Source organism: Papio anubis, chromosome 13 (assembly GCF_008728515.1).
Source record: "Papio anubis isolate 15944 chromosome 13, Panubis1.0, whole genome shotgun sequence".
Taxonomy (NCBI): domain Eukaryota; kingdom Metazoa; phylum Chordata; class Mammalia; order Primates; family Cercopithecidae; genus Papio; species Papio anubis.
The window spans coordinates 55837367-55852310 of NC_044988.1; the positions used below are offsets into that span (position 1 = coordinate 55837367).

The 14944-nt window shown below is 43.0% G+C and overlaps 1 protein-coding gene across 7 annotated transcripts in view; it reads right to left on the reverse strand.

Moving 5' to 3' along the window:
- Positions 1 to 14944, reverse strand: part of MOB3B (MOB kinase activator 3B) — a 211298-nt gene that overhangs the window by 20021 nt on the left and 176333 nt on the right. For all 7 annotated transcript variants that reach the window (XM_017949807.3, XM_017949805.2, XM_003911624.5 and 4 more), the window contains exon 3: positions 13467 to 13669. In XM_017949807.3, coding sequence (XP_017805296.1) covers positions 13467 to 13669 — 203 coding nt within the window. The remainder of the gene's footprint in view (positions 1 to 13466; positions 13670 to 14944) is intronic.

The following is a 14944-nucleotide window of genomic DNA, read 5'->3' on the forward strand; positions in this document are numbered from 1 at the left end:
TTACCAGGTTGTAATGGGTCAGAACCTCTCCTGCCTACCACAGGCCCTATATAAAGCGTGACTGCAAACAGATGATCCCTAAGCAAACTGGACTCCCAGAAGGGGTTTGTCAGGCCTGTAGATTTAAAAATAAAATACAAGAACTGCTGTAAGTAGTTGCTACCATTTAAAACTCTGGAGAATTCATCTAAAATGCTAGATTTCCAAATTCTTTCGATTTGGAAGTGCTGGGCCTCTATGCCCGCCCTGAAACCATTAGTTGGAGTTGCATAGTGGTTGCCCCCACAGCTTCCTATTTCTTGCTACTCACCTGTTAACTGATATTTGTTACCTGCCTGGCTCTGTTGACTTTGGGTTTGGCTCTTCTGATCCATAGTCATTAAACTCCTTGAGGGCAGTGGTCATACCTCTTGAGCTACACCAGCACCTAGGATTGGTTCCTTACTCCTGTTTCACCTGAGTCGCTCAACTCTGTGCACTATGTGTATTTCATGGGCTCAGGTATCTAAAGTGACTTGACTGCTGAGAGAGGGAGAGAACTGGGCTCGTGGAGCTGGAGGCCCTTGGAAATTATCTAGCTGCTGCAGATCATCAGAATCTAGTTGAGTAAGTATGTCTCTGGGGAAAAATCCACCTCAAAATAGTTTCCTCAGCAGATACCATGCTATAATTTGAATGTTGGTGTCTTCCAAAATTCATGCTGGAACCTAGTACCCAATGTAATAGTATTAAGAGGTGGGGCCTTTTGGGAAGTGATTAAGTCACGAGGATTCCACCCTCATGAATGGGATTAATGTCCTTATAAAAGAGACCTAAGGAGGGGGGCTTCCTTGCCCTTCTGCCATGTGAGAATTCAGTGAGAAGGCACTATCTTTGAGGCAGAGAGCAAACCCTTATCAGATACCAAATCTGCTAGCACCTTGTTGTTGGACTTCCCAGCCTCCAGAGCTGTCAGCAATACATTTCTGTTGTTTATAAATTACCCAGCCAGAGGCATTTTATTATAGTAGGTCTAGGAAAGGCTGTATCTGGGTTTTGGAATCAAACTGTATGTGCTCAACTCTTGGCTCCACAGAGCTGTGTGACATTGGACAAGTTACTTCACCTCCACATCTGATTTTCTTCCTCTTTATAATGAAGATAAAAACAGTATTTATCTCATAGAATCGTGTGCAGATTGAATGAGGTAATACATAAACACATTTCCTACAGCACTTGGCTCATAGCTTTACTTACAAGTCTTCCCTATTATTATATCTTCTGAAGCTGAACAAATGAAATGAAAAAAAATATATAGCTATTACAGGCCATTTAAAGTTCTTCTGTGTGAAAATATTTTAATAAGACATGGACATAAATCTCTACCATTAATCTCTATTTTAAAATTACACTATTAGTGGCTGGGTGCGGTGGCTTATGCCGGTAATCCCAGTACTTTGGGAGGCCAAGGTGGATGGATCACTTGTGGTCAGAAGTTTGAGACCAGCCTGGCCAACATGGTGAAACCCTGTCTCTACTAAAAATACAAAAAATTAGCCAGTTGTGGTGGCACGCACCTGTAGTTCCAGCTACTCAGGAGGCTGAGGTGGGAGAATTGCTTGAACCCAGGAGGCAGAGGTTGCAGTGAGCCAAGACCACGCCACTGCACTCCAGCCTGGGCAACGGAACAAGACTCTATCTCAAAATAAAATAAAATAAACAGAATTATACTATTAGAAATAAACAAAGTAAAAGGAAAGGCAGTGACAATCTATCTTATTCTGGATCCACAACATGCTAGAACAGGAGGGAATCTAAACCTATCCTAATGGATTTAAAACTTATTGTAGCAGCAGAAACCATTTCTTTTAATGTAGTCTTACACACATGCCATTCACGAGAGTGATGTTGCAACTCAGGTTAGGTAAAGTCCCTGAACTAGGTTCCAGCTTCACCCAGGAAATTATAGAACCTGTGTGCTAAGGGCCACAGTTTGTTAACTGCTGATCTTGGCTATGTCTTCGTATTTTTACCAGTGGGAAAATTAAGACCTTTCATATGTCTGCACATAGAAGAAGGCTCACACTGAGGACCAAGCCTGGCCTATCACTGTATCCTCAGCACCCAGCCATGTGCCTGGAGCGTAGTGCCCTCTTGGTACTGGGGTTTGCATGATGGGTGCCATAGCACAGGTGAGGTGACAGGCTTCTGAAGTGCAGTCTTGGGGGATGGACTTCTAGGGTAGGGTGGTGATCGCTGCCAGCAGGGGGTGACAAAAACACCAATAGGTCTAGCCAAGGTGTTGCATATAGGATGGATTCTGGGAGAAGGTATAGGGTTGAAGTAAGTAAGCCTAAGCTTACTGACTTACCCAGAGCAACTTCCAGTCCTACAAGCTCCATTCATGGCAAGTGCCCTAGGCAGGTGTACCATTTTTTATCTTTCATACTGTATTTTTACTGTACCTTTTCTACATTTAGATACACAAATACCATTATGTTACAGCTGCCTACAGTATTCATTGCAGTAACACACTGTAGAGGTTTATAGCCTAGGAGCCATAGGCTGTACCATATAGCCTAAGTGTGTAGTAGCTACACCATCTATTTTTATGTAACTATACTCTATGATGTTCACATTATGACGAAGTTGCATAAAGACATATTTCTCAGAAGGTTCTCCCATCATTATGTGACACACGACTGTACTTCAGTAGAAAGACCAGGTTTCTGGAGTGGTGGAGGGCAAGTTACTGTGAATTGAAAGGAAAGTGAGAAAGTGTAGACAGTTGGCTAGACTGGCTTCTTTCAAGGAAAGGGAGGAAGAAGAAACCACATTGAGGTAATAGGAGTTTTCATGGAGTCAGATTTCTTGAGCAACGAGCTTTACTTTGCAGAGGTAACAGACTTGTGCTGTAGGATGTGGAAAATGGGAAAAGAAAGAAATGCAGAGGTCAAAGAAAAACATCACCAGTTTAAAAATGTTGGTCTCTGTGGTGGTTTAAAAATATTTAAAAATTATTTAACATATGAAAAATTATTTAACATTTCTCTCTTCAAGAAATACGGCCGGGCGTGGTGGCTCACACCTGTAATCCCAGCACTTTCAGAGGCTGAGGCAGGCAGATCACTTGAGATCAGGAGTTCCAGACTAGCCTGGCCAACATGATGAAACCCCATCTCCACTAAAAATAAAAAAATTAGCCAGGCATAGTAGCACACACCTGTCATTCCAGCTGCTCTGGAGGCTGAGGCAGGAGAATTGCTTGAACCAGGGAGGTGGAGGTTGCAGTGAGCCGAGATCATGCCACTGCACTCCAGCCTGGGTGACAGAGCAAGACTCCGTCTCAAAAAAAATAAAGAAGTAGACCTTAATTCTCCTTTCCTTTAGTGTGGGCTGGACTTGGTAACCTACTTCTAATGAATGGAAAGTGGGAAGAGGGTTGGGTTATCACTTCTGACTCTAGTCTGTAGAAGATACATGGTGGCTTCCATCTTGGTTGCCCTCTCTGGTATCAGGGCATTCTGGGAGTAGCCAGCAGGAACCTAATGTTTTGAGTGAAAGGTGTTCGTCTCTGAGACAGGGATAATTCAGCCTAGACTTGCAGGATGAGCAGGACTTAAGCTGACAACATGGAAGCCAAAGGACTTGTACATTCAATGGCCTGAAGGTGAGAGGACATGGCCCATTCAAAGAATTCTGGGAAGTTCCCTATGGAGCTATTTGCATATCTCTTTCTTCCTCCAGACCTGCCTCCATGCATTTATTCTTGTCTATTGGTCCATTTACACTTAGATGCACAATGTAATAGGACTCTATTAGCACCAACATCTTGGAATTAATACTAATTAGTATTATGTTCCAGTATAACATTATAGCTTAACTGGCTTTGCTGGTGGTTTGTATACCTGACCTTTATGTATAAAATTATTTCATAGGAGGAAGCACTCCTAAGACCACACAAGTCCCTAGGCTAGGGACTGCCTGTAACCTGTCTTATCTTCATGCTTTTACTGTGGTGGGACAGGTGGGTGGTGGGAGAAAATATAGTGTTATGTTTCAATAAATAAAACCTTCCTTCATTCAAATCCCAAGTTAATACTCACTTGACATTTTTGGAGCCAAAGAATCTAATCTTATCTGGCCGGGAAATTTAAACTAGACCACACATAGCAGCCAAAATTTGGCAGGCTTATATATGGGCATCAAGCCATACTGACTATTTACATTTTCATGTAAATGCTCATGAAGATGAATTAATCCCTGCTGTGACTGACATCCTGCAGCAATTTCCAACACTGCAGAGAACATTAAAAAAATAAAAAAGTACAATTACTATTTGGTGTCTCAGACTAACAGCTCCCCTAAGATACTGAGCAGCTTCCTGAGAGGCAGGTTCTGATGGGAAATCTAGGGAGAAATGTTGAGCAGAAGGTACTGAGTTTTATTCATTCCTATCTATAAAGTGGGAGAGAAGTGGCTTAGCAAAGAGAAGCAACCATACCAGAGGGCTGAAACAATGAACTGAAATGCCTCATGTGGCAGCATGGAGACAATGTGAACACATCCGGCAGCTATTTGTGGAGGGAGTGTGGTTAATAGTGGATTATAAAAAGTAGCTCCTGAAGGTAGAGCCTTTGGCTCACTGGTGTCTGAGAGAATGTCCCACAATGATGAAAATGTTCAGTATCTGTGATATCCAATACAATAGCCACTAGACACATGTGGCTTTTGAGCACTTAACGTGGCTAGTAAGGCAAAGAAACTAATTTTTGATTTAATTTTAATCTAAGTGGTCACAAGTGGTTGAAAAAGCCTTTTCAAGTATAAGGTTTGATTTTTCTGATTATAAAAGTGACACATGTTTGTCACAGAAAACTTAGAAAGCCCCCAAAAGTATATACCCAAAAAAAAAAAAAAAAGCATTATCTATAATAATACCAAGAGAGAACCACTGTTGGCACTTTTTGCTCTATTTCCTTTATCATCTGTGGACATATGGTTAGTGATTTTCCAGTATAGTTTTGAATCCTGCTTTTATTACTTAATATTATATGCTAGCAGTTTTCCCATGAGAGATATCTTCAACTACAACTGATCATATTTTAGGCCCTGAAATAAATCAGGCCAATCTCATCTCTGACCAAATTAAAAATAAATAGAAACCCTAAAACAAAAATGAACCACCCCACATCCTATAAACTAGAAGCAAAAGTTCTCTGAGCATCAACAAGGGATGATGAATAAATAGGACTGGCAGAGACATGTGGCTATTTGTGCCACATCCCCAGTTAGCCAGCATAAGGCAATTCATTGGAAATCATCATGTTTCTTTGCTATTTTTCCAATTGACACTTTAGAATACATCTGCCAAGGCTCCTAAAATGATCTCTGGCAAGCTCACCCTCTCATCTCTGAGCCTTTGCATTGTTCTGAACAAGCACCAACAGCCGATGCCACCCTGGACACACACATATTTGTCATCTGAACTGGCAAAGTCCCATGGATGCACACTCCAGCTACGCTCGGCAACATGTAGGACACACACATACTTGTCATCTGAAGTGGCAAAGTCCCATGGATGCACACTCCAGCTACTCTCAGCAACATGTACACCCCCTCTGCTGCCATGGTGGGCTTTTTTTTTTTGGAGACGAAGTCTCGCTCTTGTGCCCCAGGCTGGAGTGTGATGGTGCGATCTTGGTTCACTGCAACTTCCGCCTCCCAGGTTCAAGCGATTCTCCTGCCTCAGCCTCCCGAGTAGCTGGGATTATGGGTGCCTGCCACCACGCCCGGCTAATTTTTGTATTTTTAGTAGAAATGGGGTTTCACCATGTTGGCCAGGCTGGTCTGGAACTCCTGACATCAGGTGATCCGCCCGCCTCAGCCTCCTAAAGTGTTGGGATTACAGGCATGGCCCACCGTGCCCGGCCCATGGTGGGCTTTAATCCACGAAGGGCTCTCTAAGCAAAGAGAAATGGTTGTCTTGGATGAAAGATGACAGGGCTGCTGACACACCATGTCAGTAGTAATCCCAGTAAGCCAGTAATCTCAGTAGTAACCCATCAGTAATCTCAGTAGGTCAGGCTGGGAAGATTCTAGGGATGATCTCTTTTACAGATGGGGAAACTGAGGCTCAGAGCCATTACATGCCTTGCCTTATGTGGTAACTAATGTGGTAGCATAATAGTGGAAATGCCACTGTAAAGGCCAAACTGTCAGCTTCACAGGCTGCAGCTCTTTCTTCTATAATGGCTGAGTCCACGTCCAAGCCATCTGGCTGAAGACCAAGGAACCCTCCTGACAAGGAGCAACCCAGCGGCCTCTGTACAGATGATGTTTCAAAAGAAAAGGTCCTTTCAAAAGCCCCACAGTGGCTCTTCATTGCTGGCTATTTTAGGGAGTAGCTCTGGCTCATGCAAGAGATTCTGCTTCTTTTCACAGTCCTGACTTGATCTTACCATTGCAGGCCAACCTTGGCTACTGCACTCACCGAAGCAGCTCTGACAGAAGTGTAGTTTTGGCCTGGCTACCTCTTAGGGCAACATGAGGTCAGCGTATTCTGGGGCCTGGATAGGCTTGTGGCTGGGCCTTTATGAGACGAGGCTTTCCAAATCTTTGGTCCTCAAATTGTTCTAAAAAGCACCCATTTTTAAAGGATAGTTTTGGTGGTAGAGCCTACCATAAATCTCAATCATTAGCCAAGAGGCACCTACACACTGGGGGTGGGGCGTGTGCTTTGGTGTGACAAAATGGCAGTGATAAGGGATGGAGAGGAATGTGGTTCAGGTGTTGAGAAACTGCCCATCACATCTGCTGGAAATAATAGTAACAAGTCTGGCCAGGTACCATCTGTAATCCCAGGACTTTGGGAGGTCGAGGCAGAAGGATCACTTGAGCCCAGGAATTCCAGACCAGCCTAGGAAACATAGTGAGACCCTGTCTCTACAAAAAATTTTAAAATTAGCCAGGTGTGGTGATATGTGTTTGTAGCCCCAGCTACTTAGGAGGCTGAGGCGAGAGGATCACTTGAGCATGGAGGCTAGAGGATGCAGTGAGCCATGATCACACCAGCCTGGGTGACAGAGTGAGACCCTGTCTCAAAACAAAAAAAAAAGTAACAAGTGTGAGGAGATGAAATAATATATGTCAAGAGGAATTAATAGATTATCTGGAACTGAAAAAATGAAGTTATTAATTATTTCTTGAAAATGCTTGCGTGTCATGCACACGGTAAGAATTCCACAAAGGGGTGTCTGTCATACGACGATGTGGGAGGATGAGGAGCAACAATGAGCAGGACTGCACTTCTTGTGTGTGTGTGAAGCGCTCCCCATATGGAGTTTCACTTCCTTCCCACCTCCCTCTCCATGCAGCAGTGGTGGCTGTGTGGTTTGAGGCCAAGGAGGCATGAGAAAAACAGAAAAATCTAGAGACACATCACATCACAAAGATGAGCAGTGCTGCCCAGAGGGTGTTCTATGAATCATGATATCTCTAAGATGTCAATGAGTGATAGCAAAAGAAAAAAGTCCAGTAGCCAAATGCAGTTACATTGGGCGGGCTACACAAAATTGAAGAAGTTTCTTTACTGGATGCCTTCTCAAAGCCTTTGATATGCTATTGTACACCGTAAATCTTCAAGGGTAGAGACGATGCAGTATTTTGTAAACTCATTTGACCACAGAAGGAAGTCTGTTTTCACTGACCATCACTCAGGACTGGCATTTTGAGGAGCTCTCTTGGCAAACACTGATCTTCAGATTTTTCTCCTTTTTGCTTTACTTCCCCACCCCACTAAGCTAACTCCCAATCCTAGAGGAGAAGAGATGAAGTGCTAAAAATGGTAATTTTCACATTTGAGGGTAATTGTCAGCTAGGGTCTTTCCCCTCAACGTGTGGTCTGGGAACCAGCAGCATCCATATCATCCGGGAGCAAAACGAACATTCTCGAGTCTCCTTCTCTCAGATGTACCAAATCAGAATTTGCATTCAGCAAGATTCCCCCGGTGATTCATATGCACATTAAAGTTTGAGATGCAGACTCAGGGTGCTTGGTACTAGGCACAAATCTTAATAATTCTGATTTAGTGTATCTGGGGTGAGGCCCAAGAATGTACTTACAAAATATTTCCTCCAGAAGATTCTGATGCAGGTGTGTGTGTGTGGACTCCTGAGAAACCCCTATGGTCCAGGCACCCTGCTATAAGGTAACGGAACAGCCCTGTGGTAACATTTGGTTTCACAGCAGCACCTTGACAAGGTAGGTGATGATATAATCACCCTCATTGTTAGAAACAAGAAAATGGAGCCTTGGAGAGAGAATGAGAAGGTCCTGGACCAAGGTCACCCAGGGGTCAGCAGGTGCATTAGGGTGAACAAGTCCCCTCCTGTCTGTCCTCCCCATCTCACCAGTCTCTCTCCTCCCCTGCCCTAATCAGCTCTTCACTCACAACTACTGCATTGCTAACAGCCCTCTCTGAGTCTGCTTTTGTTTCCAGTGAAAGGCCAACAAAACACTGTGGGCTATTTGTGCTTGCTAATGATAATTCTGATTAGTTTAATTCTGTCAGCTGACTCCCTGGCAGCCAAGGGCCAACAGCAGCCTGCTTATTCAATCAGGGCCTGGCCCATTTTCTAATTATCAGCATCATTTGGGCTGTTTCCTCCAACAGGGAACTTGCTTGAGTTCAAGTTATCTTCAGCTGTTGCATTTACATGAGTAATGGATGATCTGTCACGTCTGTGTCTGTGTCAGTGTGCCAGGCTCCCCCTCCCTGCTGGAGACCAAGTGAAATGGCATGTGTTTGCCTGGGTTCCCAGGCTGCCGGCCATAGCGGCTGAACAGCAGGTCCCAATGGGAGCCATGAGGCAAGCTCTGGGGGTGGATGGATGTGATGGTCTTCACCAGGCTAGCCAAGGTGACCTCTTCCCAGCTTCTGAATTCCAAACTGTATTCCCACTCAGAGGCCTGATAGGATGACCAACCGTCCTAGTTTGACAGAGACCAAGGGTTTTCCCAGGACATGAGAATTGCACTGCTAAAACAGGGAGGATTGGTTACCCTTTGTCTGACACACCAGGGCTCAAAAGCAGTGTGAGAGGATTCAAGATTTCCTGGGTGATCTATCTGGAATTTGGAACAGAGAATGACTGAGAGTTGAGGCCTCATCTTTCTCTGTGAGGCCTAAAGCTTATGATGCATCCCTGCTCTCTTATTTTGCTTTTAATGTCTATTGCTAATCTGATAGGATGAAGCATTATTCCCAACATGGAAATGGGTAAGTGGAGGTCTGCAGGCATGTTCTGAGATAAGGGGCGTATTGAAGAGAGTAACCAGTGTGTAACCCCTTTGAATGGAGGTGCATCATCCTTCAAGTACTCTCCCCAATTCAAATACATATTAAGCATTTATTAGGTACTAGGAACCCTAAGCAATGCAGGAATATGTCCTTTATATTCCCAGCCTTCAAAGAGTTGACAATCCCGTGGGAGTGACTGATACAAATACAATTAACTACATCTGCTAGGAGTCTACCTAGGGAATCAATCACTAAGACAGAAAAGAGGTCATGGGAGCTAGGGAAGGGAGAATTCAGGAACATCCACCAACTACGGCCCAGCTACTGTTACAGTCATTATCTCACTTAGCTAACATTTCTTAAGCACTTACCATGTGATTAATCCATTTCCTTTTTATAACTCTTATTATTATACCCATTCTATGAATGAGGAAAATGAAGCTTTGAAAAGCTATATATCTTGCTCAAGGTTGCACGTTAGTAAATGCAGGGTCCAGGATTGGAACCCACAGTCTAAGACTTTTCTTAGGCACTGTATGATACTGACTCTCCTACCCCAGTGGGGTGCTAGATGGATCCCCAGTACAACCTGTGTGGTAGATACTCAGTCCACATCAGACAAAAGCAACCAGAGATGTGTGGCTGTGCATGGTGGAGGCAAGGCAGAGGGAAACATGAGGTGGTGGTGGGGTCTCAGAGTTCCATACTGTGGAATCCCAAGGCATGACACCAAGAATGTCCCACCAGTGGTGTGGGAACTCTGGGAATGCCGATGTTCTAAGGGAAACTGGCTGGACAAATGCTGCCCTTCTGGCCCCAGCTGCATTCGATTCTAAAGAATGTACAACTAGAATGTGAAGCCAAATGCCTGATTCCTTCATCATCCTTTGAGGGCCAAAAATGGGTGACATTTATTATTTTATATTTTTCAGACTGTACTGTAAATGTCTTGAGAGCATAGATTTTTTACGCACATAGAATATCTGAGCAACTAGAGTTGCATATATAGAGTATCCATATATGCAAATCAAATAAAAATGTGTTGACTTGAGATGCTATGCCTGATTTGAATATGTGCACTGTAATAGTATTAGCAGTTAGGTATCCTAGCACTGTCAACTGTTGAAATGGTCATTTCAGCAATAGCAATCCACAAGCCATAAACGATCTACTCTTAATGGACACTGCATGTGCTAAGTATTCAGAGCCTGATAGTGTATGATTAGCCTCAGAAACATTCTTAATGTCTATTTCTATTCCTTTATAGGTTTTGGTTAGTGTAAAACAAATAGGTAAGTTCTGACAATTAAGCATTTAAAAAGTATAAATATTTACAAGCATTAAAATTAATTTCCCTGTAATTATAATTAACACACAAATGTAGGAAATATACTATTGCAAGCAAGATTTAAAGAAATATAAACTTCTGGGGAATAAAACCTGGTACCTTTCTTGCTCACTTAAACTGTTAAAAATTTCTGGTTAACCTAATTTTATCCCAGTCCCTCAAAGAGTTTCATGTCTAGGATATTGACATGTTTGAGGCCATTCTGTGATTCTGAGACTTCAAGTTAGTTCCTGGCACTGCCTTGGAGCCCTTTCTTCAATTATAGAAAATAACTGAGTTTTCTGACAGCAAAGAAAGCCTTTCTCTACTTGATAACTTACACTCAGCTTTTTCCTAGAATGTTGTCTTTATGCTTTCAGGCATAAAGGAGAAATTGACTTTCAGCTCTATCTTGGTGTTTCTGATCCCTTAGCTCAGTGAAACTGGAAGTGTGAGTGCTTCCACAGCCTCTTCCGTCTTGTGGGCCTTTGGAGAAGTTATTTTGCATAGACCTGAACATTACTACAGAAGAGAACCGAACTGAAACCATCTAGGAGATCGCAGCAGTTTCTTCTGGCTCTTCATTTACATGGCCCTTGTCCATCTTTCCTCTGTCCTTGACATTTTCTGAAATTAGCTTTATCAATTGTTTCTAGTCTTAACTCCCTTGAGCTGTTTGCACAACCTTATCTTCCCATAGTGGCTGTTTACCCAAAACAGCCTTTATAAAACCCAGCCATCAATGAATTGTAGCTTCTTTCCATACTATTTGTCCAACTGCATTTAGAGACAACTCGGTTCCTACCTCAGAGCCTTCTAGAGATCTCTCGTGAAAGAAAATGAAGAAAACAGGCTCTTTTTAAAGTAAATATGTAAGACATCTCAAGTGTACCCCAAAAGTCTTGCTTTGTTCCAGGACTACTGAGTAATGCAAATTATATATATATATAGTATTTTATATATATAGTATAATATATATAGTATTATATATGTATATTTTTGCCATATATTCTCATAGCACAATAATAAATTTCAAGGTGAAAAACACTAAAGGTGATATGTGAAATTCACCATCTTGTTTGCCAGGTACAGGTACTGTACTGTATTAAACATATCTCTTATTTTTTGTTTTGATTCTTTAACATCAAAGTGGCCTTGTTGATCCTGGAGGGACTGCCCCTCCCAGAGCTAGCCAATTCCTAGTGATGGTAAACAATTTGCCCTCAAGCTGTTTACACAACAACCAATGCAAACCAATCCTGCAGAGCCTGCACCCCAAATACTTCCTCCATCAGGGTCTCACATTAACCAACCCAGGGCCAGGTATCAGATAACTAGGAATAACCCCTAGGCTCCAGAGATTATTCAAATTAGCCAACCCTAAACCTGCTTACTCTGTCTGGCCCATTCCTTCCCATGAAAACCACAGTGAGGGTTCTTGCCCATGCTTTCTCTGCTCCCTCGGTCTCCTGACTAACTCTGGTGCTTTCCCATGTGCTCTCTTGTGGCGCGGCATGGCTCTTTCTCTTGGGATGAGTATAACAAATTCTCTTTTCAATGACAATCATCTGATCTGTTAGCTTTACCATACCTAAATAATAATAAAACCTGGCCAGGCGTGGTGGCTCACACCTGTAATCCCAGCTTTGGGAGAACAAGGGTGGAGAATTGCTTGAAGCCAGGAGTTTGAGACAAGCTTGGACAACATAGTGACATCCCATCTCTAAAAAAAAAAAAAAAAAACCAGCCATGCCAGCCTATAGTCCCAGCTACTTGGGAGGCTGAGGTGGGAGGATTGCTTGAACCTAGGAGTTGAAGGTGAGCTATGGTGAGCTATGACCTTGCCATTGCACTCCAGACTGGGAGACAGAGTGAGACCCTGTCTCAAAGAAAAAATAAAAATAAAAATAATAAAACCCGTGTTTTAAAATAGGTACATAAAGAGAAAGGGATACAGGGTGGCAAAAGAGGACAGCCTGGCTCTCGTACTCTGGTTGTTCAAATGAACTTGGATGAAATGTAGTTGCTCTGTCAGTTATATTTAGCAAAACAGCCACCTTGTATTATATGGGGGCATAATATAGTACTCAATAGAGCCACTAAAAAATCCTTTGATCAAAGTGTCTGCATTGAGATGCTGCATGGTACAAAAGATGATGAGGTTTTTAGGGGTCCTTGACTTCTGAAGCACAGATTGAGTGCCACTGGAAAGACAGCTTTTGAAGAAAATGAAAGTATTCCCCATTCACCTAAACAATAACACTAAGGATTTAATCATATCAAATGTTCTCTATTCTAATATATCTCATTGAAACTGCAACACGGAAAACTCAGTGTGAAAAGCAAAGTCCCTGTGAGATTGTATTCTTATTTAGGGCTTTAACTTCTGTCACTACCTCTGGAGTAAAAGCTGCCCGAAGGCAGTTTTACCTGACTGTATGCCTAGCAGCTGGCACACAGTAGGTGCTAAATATTTATTTACCTACTGAAGAAATGTTTCTGATCATCTTTGATTAACAGAGTGGGAGATAATATATCAAAGATGTCCATTTAAGGAATTTAGCAAGTGAAAGAATGACTTTGGAGCTGAGAATTAAAGCTACTCCCTCTGATCCAAACTATTATATTCCCACTACATTCTGCTACCTCTTGGAGAGTAATCTCGGACACTTATTTGGTGACAGTGGACATCTTGGCATCTCCTGGTTGTTTGTTGACCACTAAACCCCATTCAATTCTGCAGCCCTCTGTTAACAGCTAGCCATCAGTGAGCATTTTCCAGGGATTGACAATGCACTATGACAAATGGCTGAGCTCCTGGGGTGACTTGGATACCATTATCGCATGGTGCCACTTACCAAAGGCTCGAGCTCCTTGCGGTCTATGAGGTTCATCTCTGTGACAAAGTAATAGAAATGTTTGTAGCAGGTGTTGACATGGGCCTCTGCACCCATCACAATGACCCGGTCGAAGTGGTGGATGTAGACGTGGACAAAGACCCGGAAAAGGCGGCACAGGATCTTCTTGCAGATCTGAAGGAAGTTCTTTGGGAAGGGAACACCTAGAGAAGAAAAAAAGAAGAAAGAATGAAACCATGACAGGAAAGTTCCTTTTCCTCTTTCCTCTAATATCAGAAAACTGTCTGAGGGCGAGGCTACAGGGAGACTGGCACCCCGTGTCACAGGAGTCATAGGGAGTGGGGGGTGGGGGTTGGTAGCAAACTAGAAAGCACCTTCCACCTCCTCATCAAGGGCAGCAGTTGCTGTGACTACAGCCAACAGTGGCCATATAGGGATGGAGGCCCCGTGTTGTTAGAGCTTCTAATTTTTCAAGATAATTCAGAAATTTAAGAGTTATACGTGGACCTACTGCATTTTTGAAATATTAAGCAAGTAACTTGAAGTTTTAAAAAGTACCATTAGTCAAAATAAAACATCTCTCTAAGTTACACTGGGCTTGCAAGCTACCAGTTTGCAAAGTTTTTCCTGAGGTATACTGTTTCTGAGGTGGGCAAATTCAGTAACTTTCACAGATACTTTGCATCACACAGATTCCCCCTTTGTCTCTTTGAGGAAGGTAAGAGTTGGGAGGAGGTCTTGTTTTTCATAACACAGAAAGGGTGAGTGGTCATCGAAGTCACTCAGATTTCCCATCTGATGACCACTACTCCCAGCTCGGTCAAAGCAACAAACTGCAGGATCGCAAGCCCACTTCCTTTCTCCCTCTCAAACACTGCTTAAGCTGTTTTGTTATTTACGCTGTCCTTAAGTGGTGACATGTTGTAATGGGTTCCTAAGTTAAACAGACATTGTTTGAATTCTTACTCTGCTCCCCTTCCAGATGTATGACTGTGGGCAAGTTGTTTGACTTTTGGTTTCTCGTCCTTAAAAGAGTGGTCCTAATAAGGTCTTCCTTACATGGCTGGGAGGGTATTAACGTAAGATCCTCCTACAGTGCCTAGAATATAGTGAGAGCTTATTAAATGATAATGTCCTCCCTTTTCTCTGCAAGGTAAGGCCTGTTGTTATAAGGAAAAGAATTACTGGGCCGGACGCGGTGGCTCACCACTGTAATCCCAGCACTTTGGGAGGCCAAGGCAGGCGGATTGCCTGAGGTCAGGAGTTCGAGACCAGTCTGGCCAACATGGTGAAACATTGTCTCTGCTAAAAATACAAAAAAAATTAGCTGGGCATAGTGGCGTGCGCCTGTAATCTCAGCTACTTGGGAGGATGAGCCAGGAGAACTGCTTGAACCTGGGAGGTGGAGGTTGTAGTGAGCCGAGATCGTGCCACTGCATTCCAGCCTGGGCGTCTCAAAAAACAAAACAAAACAAAAC